The sequence below is a fragment of the Dendrobates tinctorius genome, unplaced genomic scaffold (assembly GCF_039654945.1).
Source record: "Dendrobates tinctorius isolate UK_male_01 unplaced genomic scaffold, ASM3965494v1 ptg000155l, whole genome shotgun sequence".
Lineage (NCBI taxonomy): Eukaryota > Metazoa > Chordata > Amphibia > Anura > Dendrobatidae > Dendrobates > Dendrobates tinctorius.
Genome location: NW_027361822.1, coordinates 7148500 through 7174191, shown reverse-complemented (window position 1 = coordinate 7174191; position 25692 = coordinate 7148500). Strand labels below are relative to the sequence as shown.

Below are 25692 nucleotides of genomic sequence, written 5' to 3'. Positions count from 1 at the left end.
CATAGTCATGAAAAACATGGGCTATGAAGCTGAAGTTGACGCACGTCCCAGATATGTAGTTTTCATTTTTCTAGCACAACCTCACATCGCTATATGACCAAAAAATTAGATTCTCATTATTGTCTATGGGAAGTCAGAGCACATGGGAAGACAAAGAAGCTCCCTGCTGTGAGGAGGGAAATCACTCAATGGTATCTCAGGTTACACTGAGTGTGTATGTGTGAAGGCTGGGGGGGGGAGGGGGGTGGACAGTGTCTCAGGCTGTGAGTGAAGAAATCTGCAGATGCTGTCAGGCTGACAAGAAGGGGTGGAAGGAAGGGGGGGGTTGCTTGTCTCTGTGCAGCTATGAAATTATTCACATTATCGTTACAGGGATCATTACAGCGAACCTGTCAGCTGGATTTTGCTAAGTAACCTACAGAACCTGTCAGGTTGGCAGTGTTAAACTCATTAAAATGATTCCTGGGGTGAAGAATTCCATCTTGTGGCTCTTGTGTAATCAGCGTCAGAAGTCTGCAGCTAATGATATGTTCGTGCTCTGGGGCGGGACTGTAGCCAGAGTCATCTTCCTGCTCTAAAGGTACTGTCACACTAAGAGATATCGCTAGCAATATCGCTATAACTTGTGACGTTATAGCGATATTGCTAGCGACATCGCTGTGTCTGATACTTACCTACGACCGGCTCCCCCGCTGGTTATCGCTGATCGCGCGAGAACGTCCAGGACTGTTTCTCGTCGTCAGCTTCCTGCGGCGCTTCCTGCTGTGACGACGAGCGACGCGTGTAGCCGGGCGGGAGGACGTCAGGATCGCCTGGTGTGACAGGTAAGTAGCGACCCCCGTCCCCAGCAATGTCGCTGGTGAGATCTGCCTGTGTGGCAGCTCACTAGCGACCACTTAGAGATGTACCAGCGATCCTGACCGCGTCATATCGCTGGTCGGGATCGCTGGTACATCGCTAAGTGTGACAGTACCCTAATGCAGAGAAATCAAGGAAAGACCTGCCCACAGGCCTGCCCCGAAGTACGCACATGTTCCTCATCATAGAGACAGACTGTGCTTGGGTGTGGCCTGTGGGCAGATCTCTCCTTGGTTTCTCTGGCTTAGAGCAGGAAGATAAAGGTACTGTCACACTTAGGCTGGTTTCACATTAGCGCTTTTTAAGCGCACGCACGGCCGGGGGTAGCTCCGCCCCCGAGCCGGCTCTCTGCCCGGCGTGCCCGCCCCTTGCTTGTAGCGCCGCCTCCTAGCGGACAGCGGCGCCTGCGATCGGCGCACCCTATCTTTAGCATAGGGTGCGCAGATCGTGCGCAGGCCGTGCGCTAGTTGCGCTTTGACCTGCGCTGCGCACTTTTGACGGTGCGCCGTGCGCGCCAAAATCGAACTTTTCGGATTTTGGCGCGCACGGCGCACCGTCAAAAGTGCGCAGCGCAGGTCAAAGCGCAACTAGCGCACGGCCTGCGCACGATCTGCGCACCCTATGCTAAAGATAGGGTGCGCCGATCGCAGGCGCCGCTGTCCGCTAGGAGGCGGCGCTACAAGCAAGGGGCGGGCACGCCGGGCAGAGAGCCGGCTCGGGGGCGGAGCTACCCCCGGCCGTGCGTGCGCTTAAAAAGCGCTAATGTGAAACCAGCCTTAGCGATGTACCAGCGATCCCGACCAGCGATATGACGCGGTCAGGATCGCTGGTACATCGCTAAGTGGTCGCTAGTGAGCTGCCACACAGGCAGATCTCACCAGCGACATCGCTGGGGACGGGGGTCGCTACTTACCTGTCACACCAGGCGATCCTGCGTCCTCCCGCCCGCGTCCACAGAAACGGTCCAGGCTGTTCTCGCGCGATCAGCGATAATCAGGGGGGGGGAGCGGGTCGGAGGCAAGTATCAGACACAGCGATATCGCTAGCAATATCGCTATAATGTCACTATTTATAGCGATATCTCTTAGTGTGACAGGCCCTTTAGACTATGCCTATAGACCCGCACAGGAACACAGGCATCTCAAGAGCTGCAAACTTCTGACTGTGATTACACAAGAACCACAAGACAAATTTCTTCACCCAAGGTATCATTTTAATCAGTTTAGCACTGCCAACCTGACAGTGTCTATAGATTAATTAGGACAGGTTCACATACCTCTAATGCAGTCCTAATGAACGCTACTCCCTAATGCAATCACGTCACGAGATCACGCTAGCGCAGATGAATCTGCGCTAGCAGTGACAGACCCCCGAACGCTGCAGACCACGTCCGAGGGTCCGTCACAGAATGCCGGCACATCGCTAACACATGCGCTCGTCTATAGCAGTCTATGGGTGCGTTAACGCATCTGTTACATAGCGTTAATGCCTCTATGTAACGGATGCATTAAATGCAGCACCTGAACGCAACGTGGACCCAGCCTTAGCAAAGTCCTGCTGACAGGTTCACTAACTCCAATCCAAGCTGGGTAACCTTGAATGTGCTGCATTCAATAGTGACCATAACGCCGAAATGGTCAGACAGATAAAGAAGATGGTGCCTTGATGACAGAAAAGAAATAAGCTACCATTGCAGGAAGAAGCCTGACAAGGCCCAGGATCTGTCATGCTTATATGAACATTACCTGTAGTGATGAGTGAGCGTGTTCTGATATCGTATTATCCGAGCATCTTGGGTGTGCTCGAGTAATATATTCAAGTACCCACAGCAGCATGTCTCGCCTGTTTGATAGGCAATCCCCACATGTGTTGAGGCTGTCTAACAGCAGCGAGACATACAGCCACGAGGACTCGAACATATTACTCGAGCACGCCCAATATACTCAGGTAAAACGATATCCGAGCACTCTCGTTCATCACTATTTACTTGCAGTGAGGCACAAGCTGTAGATGATTAAGTCCATATGAAGGGTTTATCTAGGACTTTGATTTTTTTTTTTAACTATGAGCCCAAAAACTAAAAGGAAGGTAGTTGCTAACTACTTGGCGCTAAGAGAGAATAGTCATTGCTGGTGATTCAGCTGCTTCATGTCAACAGATTAGCTCTTCTCGGATGCTGTTGACGGAGTGTGATTGCCGACATCATGCTGAGTGACAGCCGACTACCCACAGGCAGCGGGAAGCCGGCTGTCGGTCAGCACAGGGATGTGGAAGCGAAATTGTGGAGTCGGTATAAAATGGACCGACAACGACTCCTAAACTATATAATAAATTGGGAATAGTAGTACAATGCAGTTTGTGCTGAATATTTTTTTCATAAGAATTTGGAAAAGTTTTGAAATGTCTGATAGGCGTCTGTTCTACTCCTGATCTAAGAATCTCAGGTTTTAGTTGAGATGAATTTTTGCTGCACTTTATGCACATGCTCAGTAGCAAAGCTCCTCCTCTACAGATCAGAGCAAAAAGGCCCTGAGAAGGAATGCCTTCACTCATCTCAAGAACTGCTAGTGAGAACAGGAAAACAGCATTAAGGTAAGTACTATTTAAAGCCTAAACTTTCAATAAATTTTAGATAAATCAATAGTCCAGTATATGTTTTCTCCGTATGCTTCATGTTTTAGTTTGCTTTTCTTCTGAGCCCATGTTTGGAGGTTAGTTGATCTGATGCTCTTCATGGTATTAGCTCTGCTACCAGTTTCAGTTTCTTTCTGGGGTATGATTCAGCACAAACTTTCTCCCTCCCTCCTCTACTCTTCATAGACTGTGAAGCATCATGATGTGAAACAATTACTGAGCTGTACCCTGAGAAATGCCTGAGATTGAAAGTTCAGAGTAAAGCTATCCAATAACATATATTACAAACTTTTTATTTGTCATCATTGTAACAATTTATTTATGCAAAGTTTGTTTACGTGGCCCCAAGTTATTGTATATTGCTGGATGATCAATCGCTTACTAAAGAAAAAGAAGCTCTAACTGAAGTAGCAGTTAGGATGAGTGGCCTACAGGAGGACTGCCAGACACAAGAGGACTTGGGTCCTACCTGTGCTACCGCAACCATATATTCAGGCTCATCAGATTTTAAAAAGTATTTAGAAGACATGGAGCAGGCAAAGCATTGCCGCAGGGAAAAAGATTCCACTCCTATAGCGAACAGATTGACCAGATTTCAGCAAAATTTTTCACTTGCTCTCAAAGAAGTAGAAGAGGTCAACCCTTCATCAAAACTGACAGTGCACGAGGCAATTCCTTTACACCCTGAATTTGATAGAGATGTTGCCCATGTGGTTACGGCTTTGCCTCCAACCCAAGTTAGTGTAGAGAGGTTGTTCTCTAGCCTTAAAATAATTAGGTCAGATTTGAGGTCATCTACGAAGGAGGATCTGATGGAGGCAATAACATTTCCCAGGACAAATTCATAAACTGCACAAATGATATTCAGTACATTTTTGTTGAAAACTGTTTTTCTCCACTTACTGCATAGTGTATTGCATATTTACAATAGGCAAGAAAACTGTCACCATTCCCATTTTATTTAGGTGTATCCATATAAATGGCCCGCCCAAAAAAGTTTGCCTCATCACTGAACATAATGTTCTGTATAAACTGAGGGTCCTGTTCCAATTTTTGTTTTGCCCATTCTGCAAATTCAGCACGCCGATCTGGGTCACCAACCATTCCCATTTTATTTAGGTGTATCCATATAAATGGCCCACCCTGTATAGTCCCAATCCTAGGAAGTAAAGAGTGAACAATATCAAACAAAAAAAAAAAAAAAAAAATCACAAAATGTAAACAAATGTCCCCCCAAAAAAGTGAAAGTTAATCAATAATTTATATTGACCACCTATTCCATAACGATAAATAAATAAATCTGGATTAATATATGCAAAAAGAGGGCAGTGCTTAGAGGGAGCTGCCAGTCACCAAACACGTCAATGGATTGTACAAGGATTCTGTGGAAGGAACCAGATGTGTTAGGCTGTGTGCACACGTAGCGATTTTTAAGCGTTTTTGCCGCGATTTTCGGCGCGAAAACGCTTAAAAATCGTGTACAGAACGCCCCCCATGCATTCCTATGGCATTCCGCACATGCTGTGCTAATGCTGCGCTTTTTTCCGCGGCGGAATCGCATCGCGGAAAAAATCGCAGCATGCTCATTCTTTGTGCAGAATCGCAAAGAATTGCCGCGATTCCGCACCCATAGGAATGCATGAGAATCGCTTACTTCCCGCTTGTGGCTATGCCCACCAGGCGGGAAGTTAAGCGTCTCATGTGCGGTTGGTACCCACGGTGTGGAGGAGAGGAGACTGTCCTCCAGGCCCTGGGTACCATACCCCTGTAAAAAAAGAATAAAAAATAAAAAATCGGGGTATATTTACCTTCCGGCGTCCCGCGCTGCCATCCCGGGCCTCAGTGTTTCCAGTAATGCCTTGCGGCAAGGCCCTGTAATGACGTGGTCTCGCGAGATCGCTATAGCAACGCGAGACTACCTCATCACAGGTCTCGCAAGGCATCGCTTGGAACGCTGAGGCCCGGGAATGCATCGCGGGACGCCGGAAGGTAAATATACCCCGATTTTTTATTTTTAGCATTTTAACATTCTATCTTTTACTATTGATGCCGCATAGGCGGCCTCAATAGTAAAAACCTGCTCACACTTGTCAAACACTATGTTTGACGAGTGTGACCAACCTGTCAATCACTTTCCAAGCGATGCTTCAAATCGCTTGGAAAGTGCTTGAATATCGCACACGAAAATCGCGATCATAATCGCGGTAAAATCGCGCGGAAAAAAACGCGCGATTTCTGGGAAGGAGTCCGGTTTTTAGTAAGCGTTTTAAAACGCTACGTGTGCACATAGCCTTACACTCATTATTCAATCAGCAAATCATAGGTATCTGAGAATGGCGCCACCGAATGCGATATGTGATTCCGACAAAAGGAAAGGCTCAAGTTCTGGCACCTGGAATTTGGCAATGAAAATAACCAATGCTTTAGGGGTTAATGTCCCCTGCCCCCAGTAATGGGGAATCTCCAGCACCTACCTCCACCTGCAGAGCCGCACACCACATATATGGCTGCTCTGTGCGCACAGGACCTGGGATGAGGTCACAGGAGGGGAGGAGTCAGGGGTCACATGATCAGGGGCCCGCAGTGTATGCAGGACTCTGCTGTGCTGGTTGTCATGGTGCTGGATGAGGGGAAGTTTCTGTGTGGGGTCAGGAGAGGTTTACAGGGGAGATGTAGCAGAGCCGTGTGTGTACGAGGTGTACGGAGCGGAGCCGCGTGTGTACGAGGTGTTATGAGCGGAGCCGCGTGTGTACGAGGTGTACGGAGCGGAGCCGCGTGTGTATCAGGTGCATGGAACAGAGTCGTGTGTACGAGGTGTACAGTACGGAGCCGTGTGTGTACGAGGTGTACAGAGAGGAGCCGTGTGTGTACGAGGTGTACAGAGCGGAGCCGTGTGTGTACGAGGTGTACTGAGCGGAGCCGTGTGTGTACGAGGTGTACAGAGCGGAGCCGTGTGTGTACGAGGTGTACAGAGCGGAGCCGTGTGTGTACGAGGTGTACGTAGCGGAGCCGTGTGTGTACCAGGTGTATGGAACAGAGTTGTGTGTACGAGGTGTACGGAGCAGAGACGCGTGTGTACAAGGTGTACAGAGTGGAGCCGCGTGTGTACAAGGTGTACAGAGTGGAGCCGTGTGTGTACGAGGTGTAAGGAGCAGAACCGTGTGTGTACGAGGTGTACAGAGCAGAACCGTGTGTGTACGAGGTGTACAGAGCAGAGCCGTGTGTGTACGAGGTGTACAGAGCAGAGCCGTGTGTGTACAAGGTGTACAGAGCAGAGACGCGTGTGTACGAGGTGTATGGAACAGAGTTGTGTGTATGAGGTGTACGTAGCAGAGATGCGTGTGTACAAGGTGTACAGAGTGGAGCCGCGTGTGTACGAGGTGTACGGAACAGAGTCATGTGTGCACGAGGTGTACGGAGCGAAGCCGTGTGTGTACGGAGGGGAGACACAACTTGTACAAGGCAGAGCTGTGTGAGCAGCAATGTCACTTATACAAGTTGAGTTCGAACAATCAGCCTTGTGTGCTGTGTACAGGATTGTGCAATGTGTCTGATGGTCGGTCTCTCAGACTCTGCGCTCCAGGACCAATATCAGACTGTATTATTAGGGGTTGTTAGCCCCCATTACACAAGTGTCACCTGGTGAACAACTACCCACAAGTTATGATAACGCAGTTGCATCAGTAATCGAGTAGTGTAACCCCTGTTGCGTATTTCAATATTTTTTCAGTTTTGCCTGTAATAATTATATTTCTAAAAAGTTAACCTGTAAGAACACGAACAAACAACAAAACTTGGACAAACAGGAGACAATTCTGATTTAGAAATAATCTTGTAGGTTTGCCAGATTTCTGATGATTCCCCCAAAGCAACATCTATTAAGGCTAAGTGCACACAGAGCTTTATGAGGAGATAAGGAGATTTTTGGAGTGAAGCTGCTTAAAAAAAAAGCACCCAAAATTCACCTAACAATGCTTTTAAAAACGGTTCCTATTTGTTTCAATGTTAATTGTCTTTACTGTTTATGCAAAAAGTTTTTGAACCTTTTTTATTTTTCATATTTTGGTTTTGAAAAACAGAAGGCAGTTCAACAAATTCTGATGGCATCTGCTCCAAACTATACACTGATAACTGAAAAGGCTGCAAAAAATGCTTTAAAAAGAAAACATCGCATTGAGGCTGGTTTCACATTAGCGCTTTTTAAGCGCACGCACGGCCGGGGGTAGCTCCACCCCCGAGCCGGCTCTCTGCCCGGCGTGCCCGCCCCTTGCTTTTAGCGCCGCCTCCTAGCGCACAGCGGCGCCTGCGATCGGCGCACCCTATCTTTAGCATAGGGTGCGCAGATCGTGCGCAGGCCGCGCGCTAGTTGCGCTTTGACCTGCGCTGCGCACTTTTGACAGTGCGCCGTGCGCGCCAAAATCCGAAAAGTTTGATTTTGGCGCACACGGCGCACCGTCAAAAGTGCGCAGCGCAGGTCAAAGCGCAACTAGCGCGCGGCCTGCGCACGATCTGCGCACCCTATGCTAAAGATAGGGTGCGCCGATTGCAGGCGCCGCTGTGCGCTAGGAGGCGGCGCTACAAGCAAGGGGCGGGCACGCCGGGCAGAGAGCCGGCTCGGGGGCGGAGCTACCCCCGGCCGTGCGTGCGCTTAAAAAGCGCTAATGTGAAACCACCCTTAAAAAGGAACTTTTCTTGATTCAGTTTGCACCGAAAAAACTCAAATTCAGCACAGCCTGAAATGATTATCTGCCCCATCTCGATGACATTCTGATACTGGAAATGTTTTGGTTGCCTCCCTCTTTTACCAGAATCCACACCATCATCCACAGCTGTCCCCATCGATTCCTTACTTACACCAGCAGTCTCATTCTTTGAGTGTCATCTGATTCTTATCTTTTTCTCAAATGTCCTCAATTTCCCTTCATATCTTTCCTTTCTTTGTAATAATTGTGTAAGAGCGAAGTCCAAGCTTGTGGAAAATCTTTGCCATTTGTCATATTTCCCAATGAGCTGTATCCAAATATTTTAATTACTCCGGAGATGTTTAAAATCCTTTGCAGATTTGTTGTAAAAAGAAAAAAAAAAAATCTTTCCTTTCTTGATTCTTCTTCAGATTGCCTTCAACATGACCTCAAGCCATTCACTAGACGTTGGCAAGAGAGTTCTGGTTCACCTACTCAGGAACCCCTGTCGGTCTGGTGTCTAGGGCTTGTGTGGGTGCTTGTCTGTGATGCAGTATAGACAAAATGTCTCCTGCTCATTCTCATTTTGCTCTCTTGTTGTTTGGCTGTTTTTACTGCTGACTCTGTTTTGCCATTGTTTTGAGTTTATCTCAGAGATTACATCTGGTGATGTAATTTGCACAGCTGACTTTTTTTTTAACTCTTCAGATGTAAATTGACAATGCTGCTTAATGTGCCCGGTATCTGAGATGCATTCCCAGACAAAATGGCCCTTGACCTTTGTAACCACTGGACGAGTCGTTCACCGTTACCAGGTTTTCTTTGCTATTCTACATGAAAAGGTCTGTTCCTATTTTTGACCACAACCTGATTGGAATTACAAGTGGTTGCAACGCATCATGTTGTGTATCCCTGCATGATGCACATATTTCACAATGTGCTATACATTTTTGATGTATACATACCTTCCCGCCCAGTGAACATATTTTCATGCATATACAGCTCTGGCAAAAATTAAGAGGCCACCACATCAAATCCCTGTCATGCGTAGCCATTTCTCCAGACATGAACCCCAATGAAAACCTCTGGAATGTAATCAAGAGGATGATGGATAGTCACAAGCCATCAAACAAAGAAGAACTGCTTAAATTTTGCGCCAGAAGCAGTGTGAAAGACTGGTGGAAAGCATGCCAAGACACATGAAAGCTGTGATTAAAAATCATGGTTATTCCACAATATATTGATTTCTGAACTCTTCCTGAGTTAAAACATTAGTATTGTTGTTTCTAAATGATTATGTTGTTTCTAAAAATATACCTATAGGGGGGCGTGGCCTAGCACCTGATGTGAGCGGTCAGCTTCTGGAGCTCCTCCACTGTGACCCTGCATTTATCCTGACGATAAGATCTCTGGGAGCTGATAACACTTTGTGCGGCTGAGGGAAGACACCGGAGGTCGGCCCTGATGTGTGAAGCTGTGTAGAGCTGCAGAAATGGTCCGGAAAAGGCAGCAGGACGCCAAGGCAGGAGCAGGGATCCGGACCCAAGATGGCGCCGACAGTGTGGAGGCGGCTGAGAGAGCGGACGCTGCAAACGCCTCATATGCAAAGAGGCTAGAAGTGGCTGCCAAGCTGGAAAAGTATGCCTGGGAGGAAGGAGCACGGCAGGAGATAGCTGAAGAGGAGGAACAGGCTGGAGAGAAAATGAATGTGCAAGGAGAAGGCTCTGAAGATGATACGGTACAGGGGGGGCCAGAGGGGGAGGAAGAAAGGCGGGAAGATGATGGTGTGGAGCAAGCGAATGTGGAGGAGCTTATAACAGGGGAACCCACTTTGCGAGACATTTATGAGCTGATCAGGTCATGCAAAATTGCAATAACATCTCTCACTCACAGAGTGGATGGGACTATAGCAGAAGTTAATACAATAAAGGCAGACATGGCCAAAATGGATAAGAGAGTGGGAGAGGTGGAGAAGAGAGTGGGAGAGGTGGAGGAGAGAGTAAGGGTACCGTTACACCTAGCGATGCACCAGCGATCCCGACGATATGACGCGGTCAGGATAGCTGGTGCATCGCTAGTGAGCTGCCACACAGGCAGATCTCACCAGCGGCATAGCGGGGGTCATGGGTCGCTACTTACCTGTCAGACGCGGCGATCCTGGCGTAATCCCGCCCGCGTCCAGGAATGGTCCAGGAGCTTCTTGCGCGATCAGCGATAATCAGCGAGGGAGCCGGTCGGAGGTAAGTATCACATGCAGCGATATCGCTAGCAATATCACTGCAACGTCACAAAATCGGTGACTTTACAGCGATATTGCTAGCGATATCGCAGTATGTAACGGGGGCTTAAGTGTACTGGAAGACCATATCTCTAAAATACAAAGGTCCCACACTCAGTGTTTACAAAAATGTGCTGCTCTGATTAATAAGACTGATGATCTGGAGAATCGTTCACGGAGGAATAATATGAGATTAGTGGGTATCCCTGAGAAGACTGAAGGAAATGACCCTACAAAATTTATTGAAAAATGGCTCCAGGACAAGATAGGCGCTGATAGCCTGTCTAAGTTGTTTACGGTGGAAAGGGCCCACCGAGTTCCTATGAAACCTCTCCCGACGGGGTCCCCCCCTCGTACTATCCTTGCTAGGATCCTGAACTATAGAGATAGAGATGCCATATTGAGGAGTGCTCGTACAGCTGAGGACATGTGCATAAATGTCCAGAAGATCTCTATTTACCCAGACTACTCGGCTGAGGTACAAAAACAGAGGATGAGCTATGGAGCAGTTAAAAGGAGATTGAGAGATTTGAAATTGATCTATTCTACTCTCTACCCAGCGAAATTAAGGGTTGTAGCTCTGGGGACGGTTCACTTTTTTCCAACACCAGAAGAAGCCACTAAGTGGCTGGACTTAAATAAGCAGAAGCTATCAGCTAACAAAGAAAGAGGGAAGTGAAAGGAAGATTCTGGAGATGAAGATGATGCTGCCTTATTGCTGCCTCTGGACTTTGGTTTAACAGTTTATTGCAGTTTTCAGAGGACTTATTGTCATAATGTTGTTCTATATGAGGAGGGGATGGGTAGGTGTTCTAGTTACAGCGGTTTACAGGTACTGAGGGAGGGGTAGCTAGACGCTGGACTACCTACTCTCTGATAAGAGAGGTGAAAGACAACAGCGGATTAGTTATGGGTTACTGTGTTAATGAATATTGGGGGGGGAGGGAGGGGAGGGCTGGGGTCTGTTGCTGGGAATTGGGACTTACAGCTTGCTGGGAACAGCGTCCAATTTTAAGGGGTCAGGAATTTGTATTTGTGAGGTTTCATGGTGGGAGACACAATTAAAGTTGTTAGCTGGAATATAAGAGGCCTGTCGGAGGGGAATCGGAGAACGGCAATTATGGAATATGTGAGAAAACGGGGCCCGGATGTCATTTGTCTCCAGGAGACACATTTACTTGCAGAAAAGGTAGAAGTGTTAAAAAGAAGGTGGATAGGGAGGTCTTATCATTCTACGTATTCCTCGTATGCTAGGGGGGGTCTCGGTGTTGATTGGGGCGTCTACGCCCTTTGAAGAAACTGAGAGCCATGTAGATAGAGATGGGCAATATGTTCTGTTATTCTGCAAAATTTATGGGCAGCCATTATGGCTAGCGGCTGTTTACTTCCCACCCCCATATTCTGGGAAAAAGGTACAAGAAATATTTGAATTGTATAAATGAGGTATGGGGTTACCAATGTTAATCATTGGGGATGTCAATAATGTGATGGATGAAGGGTGGGACAGACATAAAGATTTAAGCAAAGGCATTAAAAAACTGTCGCCGTTTGGGAATTATATGACAGAATTGGGGATGGTGGACCTCTGGAGGGTGAGGAATGAGAATGTAGTTTGCTACTCCTGTTATTCGGCAACTCACGGTTCCCTTTCCAGGATTGACCTAGCACTGGGAAATGATTTAATGACGCGCATGATCTGTGGAAAAGAATATCTCCCGAGAGTGATTTCAGACCACAGGCCTATGAAGCTCTTGATTGGACGGACAGGTGGGAGGACTGGACGGGGAGGGGGATGGAAATTTCACCCCCTGTGGCTTGAACATATTGATATGGATAACATTAAGAAGGAGATCACAGAGTACTGGCAGGTTAATGAGAATAGCGCTGGTGGGCGGGTGGTTTGGGACGCAATGAAAGCTTTTCTGAGGGGTCTTCTTTTTAGGGAGATTTCTAGATGTAAATCCAGGACTAGGATGGAAGATAAGGAGATCATAGATGAATTAGAAAGAGCAGAAAGAGATATGGTGTCAGACCAATCAGAGATATCTCAATGTAGACTAAGGGAAGCTCAGGAAGCGGTTAATAAGTTATATATGAAAAAGGCGGAGAGAAGAAGAACTTTTCAGAAATTAGTTTTTTGAGGAAGAGTAAAGAGTGGGGCACTTGCTCTCGGTGGTAGCGGCGGCACAGAAAGAATCATTGTATGTGTACAAACTAAGAACAGGGGAAGGGACTGTATTGACAGTAGTAGTGGATATTTTGGGGGAGTTTAAGTTTTTATGAACAGTTGTATTCATCTGGGTTGAGGGCTACAGTGGGGGATATTGAAAGCTTCCTTGGGGGGGGGGGCGAAACTTCCTAGGATTGGGGACGGCGACAGGAGGAGGTTGGATGAACCTATAACGGAGATTTGACTTGCTATCATGTCAATGACTAACAACAAGGCCCCTGGTGTTGATGGACTCCCGGTTGAGATATATAAGAATTTATTGGATATTTCAGTGGCTAAATTAAAGATAGTTTTTGATGAGGCGCTACGGGAGGGAGAGCTGCTGGCATCCATGAAAGAGGCGACAATAGTAGTTATTTTAAAGGAAGGAAAGGACCCGGAATTGGCGGAATCCTATAGGCCGGTTTCGCTGTTGACGGCGGATGTTAAGATTTTGGCTAAAGTAGTGGCTGGCCGTTTGGCAAGTGTGGTCCAGAATCTGGTCCATCCTGATCAATCTGGTTTTATGCCGAATAAGTCTACAGCGATAAACTTACGTAGATTATTCTTGAACTTGCAGCTGCCGTCGGACAACGAGGGTAATAGAATTGTGGTCTCATTGGATGCGCGTAAAGCGTTTGATAGTGCTGAATAGTGCTATCTTTGGAAGGTTTTGAGATCTTTTGGTTTCGGACCGACTTTTATCTCGTGGGTGAGGTTATTGTATTCATCTCCGACTGCTAGGGTGAGAGTTAATGGAGAGTTATCTGGAAGTTTTGGTTTATATAGGGGGACTAGGCAGGGGTGTCCGCTGTCGCCGCTGCTTTTCGCGTTGGCAGTGGAGCCCCTGGCACAGACAATTAGGATCTCGACTTTGGTTAGGGGGTTCCGGTATGGCATGATAGAGGAGAAAATAGCCCTATACGCAGATGACATGTTACTCTTTTTAGAAAATTCTGGAGAGGCCTTGGAGGGTGTGATGAACATTCTTAGAACATTCGGTGATATATCGGGTCTTGAAATCAATTGGGCAAAGTCAAATATCTTGATAGTGGATGAAGGGGGTGATGACATCCCAATGGCATTGGAGGATAGCAGGTTCTCGGTGGTTCAACAGTTCAAATATCTGCGTGTTCGGGTGTCTCTTCCTCTTTCGAGCTACGTCGATTTAAATCTGACCCCATTGTTGGACAGATTTAGGAAGAAAGTAGGGGTGTGGTGCAAGTTGTGCCTCTCTGTGGTGGGTAGGAGAAATTTTATCAAAATTATTCTTATGCCCCAATTATTATATATATTGCATAACTCCCCCGTTTGGTTGCCCCGAAAGTTGTTTCATACCATTAACTCTATATTTCGAGACCTTGTTTGGGGGAAGAAACAGCCAAGAATTAGGCTGGAATTCCTGCAGAGGCCTAAAGATGGGGGAACTGGCCCTTCCGAATCCCTGGATTTATTTTTTGGCAGCACAGGGTCAGCAGATGAGAGGTTGGAGAGAGGTGAATGGACTGTGTTCGGTCCAGCGGATTTTGGTTTGGTTGGTGGGAAGGGACCCATTGGTTCAGGGTCTGGAGGCAGGGGGATTTGGGAAGTTTGGTGCGGCCTATCCTACTTTGATACTGGTTCACAAAGTATGGGAGGCAATTAAAAAGACAAGAGAAGTGGGACTATTAACAAATCTCTCCCCAATATGGAACAATGAAGTACTACCTGAATTTATTAAAATGGGGGAATTCAAAAATTGGATATCATTAGGTATTCAATATGTGGCTCACATTCAGGACACACGAGGACTGTTATCCTTTGAGACACTGCAGGGGAGTTATGGGTTGCAGGAGACCTGTAGGTTTCAGTATGGACAGTTGAGACATGCCTATCTGGCGCAGAGTAAAACAATGGATATGGGAATTTGTAGAGATATTCTGGTGGACTATATCTGTGCGACGGGAGGAACGAAAGGGGTAGTCTCGGATATTTATAGGGATTTGTTATATACCTTTCTTAATAGATTCCCTATTAAGGCAAAAGAGAAATGGGAGGAAGAGTTGGGAAGGATAGAGGAGGATAAATGGGAAGATATCATGGAATATATTCCTCAGTTATCATTAAGTGAGCCGGGTAGACTTTCACAGATATATGTGCTTCACAGAGTATATAGAACTCCGGATAGGCTTTATAAGGAAGGGCTGAGACAGACTTCTGAGTGTCCTAGGTGCCAGTCCGAGGGGGCAGGGATTCTGCACATGTTATGGCAATGTACGAGATTGAATGCATATTGGTTGGAGGTGGGAGGAGCAATTGGGAAATCGTATAGCTGTACAATCGCAAGCAATCCTGTGATATATATTTTGGGTTATGTGGAGGAGATCCGAGTTCCAAATCATTATAAACTGGCCATAGCTAGATTATTGTATGTTGCACGTAAGTTGATTGCCAGGCACTGGTTGAGTGGGGAACCGCCGACTCTGCGGGAATTTTATAGACAGTCTGATATGGTTATTAATATGGAAAAGGATATTTATGAAAAAAGGAAAAAAGTGTGAAAACTTTTGAAACACTTTGGAAACCGTGGATGGAGAGAAACTGATTCCAGAGGGATGTTGTTTTATTGTGTAAGCAATGTATGCTAATGTCCCATTCTTGTTTATAGAGGATTTAAGGGAGGGGGGAGATGAGGGGGGAAACTAGGGGATTGTTTCAAAATGTTTGTAAACATGACTATTCTCCCTTCCTGACACAATTGTGTGTAGTTGTCAATTTGAATATTGTTAATAAAAATTATCTGATTTAAAAAAAATACATACCTATAAAGAGAAAAATCAGACAAACTAAACAGTTGAAAATGGTCTCTTAAAGGATGTTGACAGCTCTGGCAAAAATTAACATTTATGTGCATATCTCTTATGAGATTCTTTTATAATACACTGCTAGCACATGCCCTCATCATCTCATGACTTGATGACTGGAACATGCTCCTGAGTGGCCTCCGATCTGACACTATTGCACCTGTGCAATCCATCCTTAATGCTAAGTAATAGAGTTGAGCGACTTTTGCTTTTTTAGGGTCGCGTTTCGTTTCGTGAAACCCGACTTTTCCAAAAGTCGGGTCGAGCAAGATCGTCCGATTATAGGGAAAAGTCGGGGTCGTCCCGAAACACGAAACCCAATGTAAGTCAATGGGGAATAAAAGTCGGCAGTGAGAGGAGGACAGGAAACACACCTACAGTGCCCATTTGAATGCCAAAAGCATCAATTCTTCTTACTTAAGCTTGTCAACCTTAATTAACTTCATAATACAAGTTACGCACTGAAAAATGGGGGTTATTTGGCTAAATTTGTGGGGGGGGAGGGCTGGCTGCAGGTTTTCATGTGCCCTGGGCGAAAGAGCGCCCCTTTAACACATACCACAACTCATCATGCTCCGATACGGCAGAGAAATAGCGGTATAGTACAATGAAAAATACCTCACTTTTTACATCTCATGACGAGGCCCATCTATTTCTCCATACAAAATCATTGGTCCCATATAATGTTTGAAACAGTATATGATGAGCTCCACATAATGCTACAGTATATGTTGGTCCCCATGGATGAAGCTCCACTGTCTTATGGGCCCAAATAATGCTCCAAACATAATGGGCCCCATTTCTACTGCTCTAGTGTATAATGGGCCCTGTAAATGCTGCTCCAGTGTCTGATGTCCACCTTTGGAATGTTCCAGTGTATGGTGGGCCCCATCTATCATTCTCCAGAGTATAGTGCTCCCCAAAAATTGCTGTCCCAACATAGAAAACAATCAAATAAGTCTCCTCGCTAGGGAATCCCTGTACTTGTCTGGACAGGTGCTGTAGCTTGCTTAACAGCTCGCCAGCCGTTCTCACGCCCAGTATGGATTGCACGTGATTGCACAAAGGTTAGAAAGGGTACCGTATCCCTGGATAACATGTATGGATAGCGTACACATTCAAAATATATGTCTATACAGCATGAGGCAGGCTCAGACGGTGTTAGGCCCAGTATGGATTGCACGTCATTGCACAAAGGTTAGAAGGGGTACCGTATCCCCGGATCACATGTATGGATAGCGTACACATTCAAAATATATGTCTATACAGCATGAGGCAGGCTCAGACGGTGTTAGGCCCAGTATGGATTGCACGTCATTGCACAAAGGTTAGAAAGGGTACCGTATCCCTGGATAACATGTATGGATAGCGTACACATTCAAAATATATGTCTATACAGCATGAGGCAGGCTCAGACGGTGTTAGGCCCAGTATGGATTGCACGTCATTGCACAAAGGTTAGAAAGGGTACCGTATCCCTGGATAACATGTATGGATAGCGTACACATTCAAAATATATGTCTATACAGCATGAGGCAGGCTCAGACGGTGTTAGGCCCAGTATGGATTGCACGTCATTGCACAAAGGTTAGAAGGGGTACCGTATCCCCGGATCACATGTATGGATAGCGTACACATTCAAAATATATGTCTATACAGCATGAGGCAGGCTCAGACGGTGTGAGGCCCAGTATGGATTGCACGTCATTGCACAAAGGTTAGAAGGGGTACCGTATCCCCGGATAACATGTATGGATAGCGTACACATTCAAAATATATGTCTATACAGCATGAGGCAGGCTCAGACGGTGTTAGGCCCAGTATGGATTGCACGTCATTGCACAAAGGTTAGAGAGGGTACCGTATCCCCGGATAACATGTATGGATAGCGTACACATTCAAAATATATGTCTATACAGCATGAGGCAGGCTCAGACAGTGTTAGGCCCAGTATGGATTGCACGTCATTGCACAAAGGTTAGAAAGGGTACCGTATCCCCGGATAACATGTATGGATAGCGTACACATTCAAAATATATGTCTATACAGCATGAGGCAGGCTCAGACGGTGTTAGGCCCAGTATGGATTGCACGTCATTGCACAAAGGTTAGAAGGGGTACCGTATCCCCGGATAACATGTATGGATAGCGTACACATTCAAAATATATGTCTCAGGAGCAGGGCTGCCACTAGGAATTTCGGGGCCCCATACTGGCAAAATTTTCGGGGCCCCCTTTAGACCCCGCCCAGGCTCCATCCAGCCCCGCCTCCACCACTCGAACTGTTCACAGTCCCACCGCTCTCTTGGATAAACTCCACTTCTCACCTATCACACATTAACAGTTCCCATCACCAGGTCACACATATAGCCAGCAGCTTTTGCTTTGGCCAAAAGATTGTTTTAAGTCGCCACCATAACAGGGTAGACACTTTTGGCCAGGCCCTACTCTACTGTAACCTATTAAATATTTGTTAAAATATGCAATACAATTTAGGTATATTTTTATTTATTTTTCAATTTTTTAAAATGACCAATAATATCACATACAAGGAACAAATACCGCTACACCATGTCCAGACCACATATTACCACCACATAGTGACCTATAATGAGACATACCAGGAACAAATACCACCATACCATGACCAGACCACATATTACTACCATAGTGACCGAATAATATCACATACAACGAACAAATACCACCGCACCATGAACAGACCGCAAATTACCACCACAAAGTGACCAAATAATAGAATATACAAGGGACAAATACCACTGCACCACGCCCAGACCACATATTACCACCACATGGAGACTGAATACTACAATACTGACATTAATTAAAAAAACATAATACTATGACCATAAGAGACATTATACACACAAGATCTGTACTTAGTATGCAGTGTCTGTGTACAGGTAATATAGTGATCAATGACATTATACACAGGAGCTCTGTATATAATGTACAGGTAACACAGTGATCACCGGTGACATTATACACAGGACCTCTGTACATAGTGTCAGTGTACAGGTAACACACTAACTCACCAGTGATGTCTCTAGGTGAAGTCCTTCATCTTTGTTTTTCATCTTTCATCCAGCACAGATCGCCATCACGTCTTCGAGCCAGGACTTGTCTCTGCAGGAAATATCACAGTTATCTAGAGCTCCGCTTGCAGAACACATTACTTATTTTTTCCCAACTTCTACATTACACCACATGAAGAAAAAAAGGCGACATAGTATCACTCTACACAGTAACAGGACCGCCCCCCCATTTACAACAGTATCCTCAAGAAAATAAAATACATCACTGCAGTAATAATATCCCTTAATTAGCCCCTATGGTAATAATATCCCCCATCCTGACTCCCGTGTGTCTCATTTTTGGCTTCAGCCATATGTTCTCCCATCCCACCCTCATCAGTATCCATTCTGCCCCATATGATCTCCCCTCCTGACCAATCTGTCTAAATCGTATCCATCCTGCCCCATGACCCTGCTCCATCTATCTCCAATCATGCCCGGTGTCTCACATTCTGCCCCCTCCTGTGTCTCACTGTCACATTCTGCCCCCTCCTGTGTCTCACTGTCACATTCTGCCCCCTCCTGTGTCTCACTGTCACATTCTGCCCCCTCCTGTGTCTCACTGTCACATTCTGCCCCCTCCTGTCTCACTGTCACATTCTGTCTCACTGTCACATTCTGCCCCCATGTCCAGCATTCTGCCCCAGTCTCTTGCATTCTACCCCCAGCGTCCACCATTCTGCCCGCAGCGTCCAACATTCTGCCCCAGCTCACAGCCTGCCCCCATGTCCAGCATTCTGCCCGCAGCGTCCAGCATTCTGCCTCAGTCTCCAGCATTCTGCCCCAGCTTCGAGCATTCTGCCCCATGTCCAGAATTCTGCCCCAGCGTCCAGCATTCTTCTGCCCCATGTCCAGCATTCTGCCCCGTCTCACAGTCTGCCCTCATATCCAGCATTCTGCCACCAGCGTCCAGCATTCTGTCCCCAGCGTCCAGCATTCTGCCCCATGTCCATTCTGCCCCCAGTGTCCAGCATTATGCCCCATGTCCAGCATTCTGCCCCATGTCTATTCTGCCCCCAGTGTCCAGCATTATGCCCCATGTCCAGCATTCTGCCCCAGCGTCCAGCATTCTGCCCCCCGCATTCTGCCCCCCAGCGTCCAGCATTCTGCCCCCCGCATTCTGCCCCCAGCGTCCAGCATTCTGCCTCCAGAATTCTGCCCCCAGCGTCCAGCATTCTGCCCCAGCATCCAGCATTCTGCCCCCAGCATTCTGCCCCCAGCGTCCAGCATTCTGCCCCCAGAATTCTGCCCCCAGGGTCCAGCATTCTGCCCCAGTGTCCAGCATTCTGCCCCCCGCATTCTGCCCCCAGCGTCCAGCATTCTGCCCCCAGCGTCCAGCATTCTGCCCCATGTCCATTCTGCCCCCAGCATTCCTGCCCAATGTCCAGCATTCTGCCCCCAGCGTCCAGCATTCTGCCCCCAGCGTCCAGCATTCTGCCTCCAGAATTCTGCCCCCAGCGTCCAGCATTCTGCCCCAGCATTCTGCCCCCAGCGTCCAGCATTCTGCCCCCAGCGTCCAGCATTCTGCCCCAGCATCCAGCATTCTGCCCCCAGCATTCTGCCCCCAGCCCCCTGGATAGCCGCTCTCAAAAAAAAAAAAAAAAAAAAAAATTCTTCTTACCTTGTTATCTGGCTGTGCTCCAGCGGCAAGGCTCCCTCCCTCTCCCAGTCCCACGTGGCACACTCACTGACTGAATGAGGAAGTGGAGGAGCAGAGCAGTGTGTGACGTCAGGTGAGGGCGGAGCTGTGGCTGGACCATTGTGCAGGGGGGGATTTCGGCGCTGGCTGGACCATGGTGCGGGGGGGGCCTGCCCGAGGGGCCTGGGGGGCCCGGCAGGCGCTGAGACTGAATTTAAAATAAAGCTGCAGAAGCCTGTATAAAATGTAGGGGGGCCCCAGCGCGGATCGGGCTGCCAGCATGGTCGGGCCCCCCTAATCACCGGGCCCCATACACATGTAAGGCCTGTCATGCCCTGTTGGCGGCCCTGCTCAGGAGGCAGGCTCAGACGGTGTCAGGCACAGTATGGATTTGACGGCCCAGATTACACAGCGGAGGAGCAGGGAGAGGTAAAGATTGCAAATGCTGGGGCCCTGGCCAAGCAAGGGGGGCCCACTCGTGGGCGTCGGTACTGGCACTGGGCCCCTCATAGTACAGCGGTGTGTCTGACGGCGGGTGTGCACCACCGCCGTCAGAGACACTTGATTGCACTATGAGGGACCCTGTGCCAGTGCCCGCGCCCAAGAGTCGGCCTACCCACCTGTCCAGGGCAACGGCACTCGCACGGTGTCGTGCGCTAGGTGGTGACCCCGGCCATGGGGGGGGAGGCAGCACAGTTAGGGAGTTTTAGAAAGTGGCATATGTTGATGTTGGACATTCAACTGATGCAAAAGGCGAAATAGGTGAAGTACCAGGAAGAGGTGGACCAAAGCAAGCCATTTTTCTGTCACCCTATGTGTCATCAGGGGAAGGTGGGACAAAATCCTTGGAAACCCATGCGTAGTTCATTTTAATGAAGGTTAGATCATCCACATTTTGGGTTGACAGACGGGTCCTTTTTTCTGTCAGGATTGATCCAGCTGCACTGAAGACTCTTTCCGATAGCACACTTGCAGCTGGGCAAGCGAGCTCCTGTAAGGCATATTGGGCCAATTCAGGCCAGGTGTCCAGTTTAGCGGCCCAATAGTCAAAGGGGAATGACCTGTGTGGGAGAACATCGATATGGGAGGAAAAGTAGTTTGTAACCATAGTTGACAACTGCTGTCTCCTGTCACTTTCCATCGATGCTGTATTACCAGTTGTGTGAGCGGTATTTGAAAAATCAGTCCACAACATTGTCATGAAACCCCTGTCTCCAACGCCACTTCTGCTGTGTGCACCACGAACACCTCTGCCAAGCTGCCCCCGGCCCGTACGGCTCGTGTGAGAACCATCACCGCTGCTGTGTGCTGGGAATGCCTCAAGCAACCGATTTACCAGAGTTGCTTGTTTATTAGCCAATATTAGGTCAAGGTTCTCCTGTGGCATGATGTTTTGTAATTTGCCTTTATAGCGTGGATCCAGGATGCTGGCCAACCAGTAGTCGTCATCGTTCATCATTTTGGCAATGCGGGGGTCCCTTTTTAGGATCCGCAAGGCATAATCTGACATGTGGGCCAATGTTCCCGGTGTCAATGATACACTGCGAGTGCTGGGTGGAGGAGCACTTTCTGGCAAATCCACATCCCTCCAGTCACGCACAAACCCTGTACCAGACCTTGCCACGCCAACATTTTCACTTGCCCCACGAGATGCATCCTCCTCCCCTAAGTAATCATCCCCATCATCCTCCTCCTCCTCTTCTTCCTCCACCTCGTCCAGGAGAGGTCCCTGAGCAGACAATGGCTGAATGTCATCAAGGATTCCCTCCTCCTCTTCCTCCTCATCAACATTGGCTGCAGACGCCTGCTCCTTAAGGTGCGTCAAAGTTTGCATGAGCAGACGCATAAGTGGGATGCTCATGCTTAGGATGGCGTCGTCTGCGCTTACCAGCCGTGTGCATTCCTCAAAACACTGAAGGACTTTACAAAGGTCTTTCAGCTTCGACCACTGCACGCCTGTCAACTCCATGTCTGCTCTCAAAGTGCCTGGCCGTGTATCCTCCCACAAATGCATTATGGCCTGCCTCTGCTCGCACAGCCGCTCCACCATGTGCAGGGTGGAGTTCCACCTTGTTGCAATGTCGATAATGAGGCGGTGGTTGGGAAGGTGGAGCAATCGCTGCAGCTTCTGCATACGAACGGAGTGTACAGGCGACCGGCGGATGTGCGCGCACAGTCTTCGCACCTTCTGGAGCAGGGCTGTTAACTCCGGATAATTTTTGAGGAAGCACTGCACCACCGGGTTCAAGGTGTGAGCCAAGCAAGGTATGTGGCTGAGTTTTGAAAGGGCTATGGCTGCCACAAAATTATGGCCGTTATCACTAACTACCTTGCCTGCCTCAAGATGTACACTGCCCAGCCATGACTCAGTTTGTCGCTTCAAGTACTCGGCCAGCACCTCGGCGGTGTGTCTGTCGCCCAAACACATCATCTGCGACACAGCCTGCTGACGCTTTCCACTAGCTGCTCGATAGGGGGACACATCGTGTGCAACAGTGGCAGCTGCAGATGGAGTGCTCGTACGACTGCGCTCTGTGGACGAGCTGTCGCTTCTGGAGGAGGAGGAGGAGGGTCGAACGCCTACAGCCAACTGTTTCCTATACCGTGGGCTAGGCAGCACTGTCCCACCACCGCTGTCCCCTGTGGACCCTGCATCCACCACATTAACCCAGTGCGCAGTGATGGACACGTAACGGCCCTGGCCATGCCGACTGGACCATGCATCAGTTGTGAGGTGCACCTTTCCGCTCACTGACTGCTTGAGTGCATGGACAATGCGGTCTTTCACATGATGGTGGAGGGCTGGGATGGCTTTGCGAGAGAAGAAGTGGCGACTGGGTAGGTCATAGCGTGGTACTGCATAGGCCATGAGTTCGCGGAAAGCTGTGCTTTCCACCAACCGAAAGGGCATCATCTCAAACGAGATTAGTTTGGCAATGTGGGCGTTCAAACCCAGTGTACGCGGATGAGAGACTGAGTACTTTCTTGACCTACTCATAGTGTCTGGGAGGGTGAGCTGGACTTGAGAGCTGCATATGGTGGAAGTAGCGGTGGACAGGGCGGACTGAGAGAGGGTTGATGATGGTGATGGAGTTGGTGTTCTTTCTGATGGCCTAGAATCAGTCTTTCGTTGATATAACAGTGGGATTCCCTGACTGCTGTGGCCTTGCAACGACACCTCAACATTTGCTGCTGTGCTAACCGGTGGGCTTACAGAGGGGGAAACAATGTAGCGTTGCTGACTACCTTCGTTGTGATCAGTTGCACATGTGGCACTTGAGGTTTGGTGTTGTGTCCACGCTTGCAAGTGCATGCTGGTTAAATGTCTAAGCATGCAACTGGTATTCAAATTTTTCAGATTTTTCCCTCGGCTAAAGGTCTTTGCGCACTTCTTACAGATAACCTTGGCCTGATCATGAGGATTTTGTTCAAAAAAGTGCCACACTGCACTCTTCCTACTTTGGCAGACATTTTGCGGCCTAGCACGCTGTGATCTTTTGACCCTCTGGACAAGCTGTCCAGCAACTCTTTTGATGTTTGGAACCTGTCTTTGGAGTGCTCCGGGCCTGCCAGATAACAGCTGTTGCGATGTCGATGTCTGCTGTGGATGCTCCTCATCTGAGCTATTGGAAGCAGCACCCTCTTCCCCCAATGGATGCCAATCTGGGTCAACAACTGGGTCATCCATCACCTCCTCTTCTATGTCATGTGCACCTTTCTCTGTGTCACCGTGTATGGTGGTATAGTGTGCGGGAAGGGGCACCTGAGTCTCATCAGGGTCAAAATCTGGCTCTGTACACTGCGAGGACAATGTAGTGCTCTGAGTGAATGTACCAGCAGAATCATCCATCAGCGGCTGTGCATCAGTGCACTCCATGTCAGATTCATCTTGGCCTGGGTAATTCACCATTTGACTTGATAATCCAGGCATGGTATGTGAAAACAGCTCCATGGAGTAATCAGTAGTATGGCCTTCGTCATCCTTCAATCTTGGTTGGGGTGAAGGACACAAGGAAAGGTGTGGTTCATGAACATGAGCCTCCAATGACGACTCAGTGCTTTTACTTTTTACAACTGAAGAAGAGGAGGCGATAGAGCTGGAGGCTGAGTCAGCAATGTAAGACAAAACTTTTTCCTGATGCTCTGCCTTTAAAAGCGGTTTGCCAACTCCTAGAAAACTAAGCGTTCGAGGCCTTATGTAGCCAGACGATGACGCAGGGTCAGCACCTCCTGCATTCGGTCCTATTTTGCTCTTGCCACTACCATCAGATCCACCACCAACACCATCATTACCAGCTGCCAACCCCCGCCCAATTCCACGGCCTCTTCCACCAGCCTTCCTCATTTTTGGTAGAAATGTAGACAAAAATCCAACAAACTATATAGTAATGTAAAACAAGGTACAAGGTGTCTATAGGACAGGGGAGTTTTAGAATTTCTGCACACACTTGTGGACAGTGGACACTTGTGGATTGTGTGCGGCCCACTGATATCTGAGCGCTATGTGACACGCTCGATGGCACAGCTGCCTGTGACCAAAGTGACGAGAGGAAATGGAGATTTTGAATCTCTGCGTACACTTGTGGACAGTGGACACTTGTGGATTGTGTGCGGCCCACTGATATCTGAGCGCTATGTGACACGCTCGATGGCACAGCTGCCTGTGACCAAAGTGACGAGAGGATAATGGAGATTTTGAATCTCTGCGTACACTTTTGGACACTGGACACTTGTGGATTGTGTGCGGCCCACTGATATCTGAGCGCTATGTGACACGCTCGATGGCACAGCTGCCTGTGACCAAAGTGACGAGAGGATAATGGAGATTTTGAATCTCTGCGTACACTTTTGGACACTGGACACTTGTGGATTGTGTGCGGCCCACTGATATCTGAGCGCTATGTGACACGCTCGATGGCACAGCTGCCTGTGACCAAAGTGACGAGAGGATAATGGAGATTTTGAATCTCTGCGTACACTTTTGGACACTGGACACTTGTGGATTGTGTGCGGCCCACTGATATCTGAGCGCTATGTGACACGCTCGATGGCACAGCTGCCTGTGACCAAAGTGACGAGAGGATAATGGAGATTTTGAATCTCTGCGTACACTTTTGGACACTGGACACTTGTGGATTGTGTGCGGCCCACTGATATCTGAGCGCTATGTGACACGCTCGATGGCACAGCTGCCTGTGACCAAAGTGACGAGAGGATAATGGAGATTTTGAATCTCTGCGTACACTTGTGGACAGTGGACACTTGTGGATTGTGTGCGGCCCACTGATATCTGAGCGCTATGTGACACGCTCGATGGCACAGCTGCCTGTTACCAAAGTGACGAGAGGATAATGGAGATTTTGAATCTCTGCGTACACTTTTGGACACTGGACACTTGTGGATTGTGTGCGGCCCACTGATATCTGAGCGCTATGTGACACGCTCGATGGCACA

At 48.1% G+C, this 25692-nt stretch overlaps 1 protein-coding gene across 1 annotated transcript in view; it reads right to left on the bottom strand.

The window, feature by feature from the left end:
- The window catches only part of LOC141051002 (uncharacterized), a 70351-nt gene that overhangs the window by 23798 nt on the left and 20861 nt on the right, over nucleotides 1-25692 (bottom strand). The window contains 1 exon segment of the mRNA XM_073547781.1: nucleotides 186-195. Coding sequence (XP_073403882.1) covers nucleotides 186-195 — 10 coding nt within the window.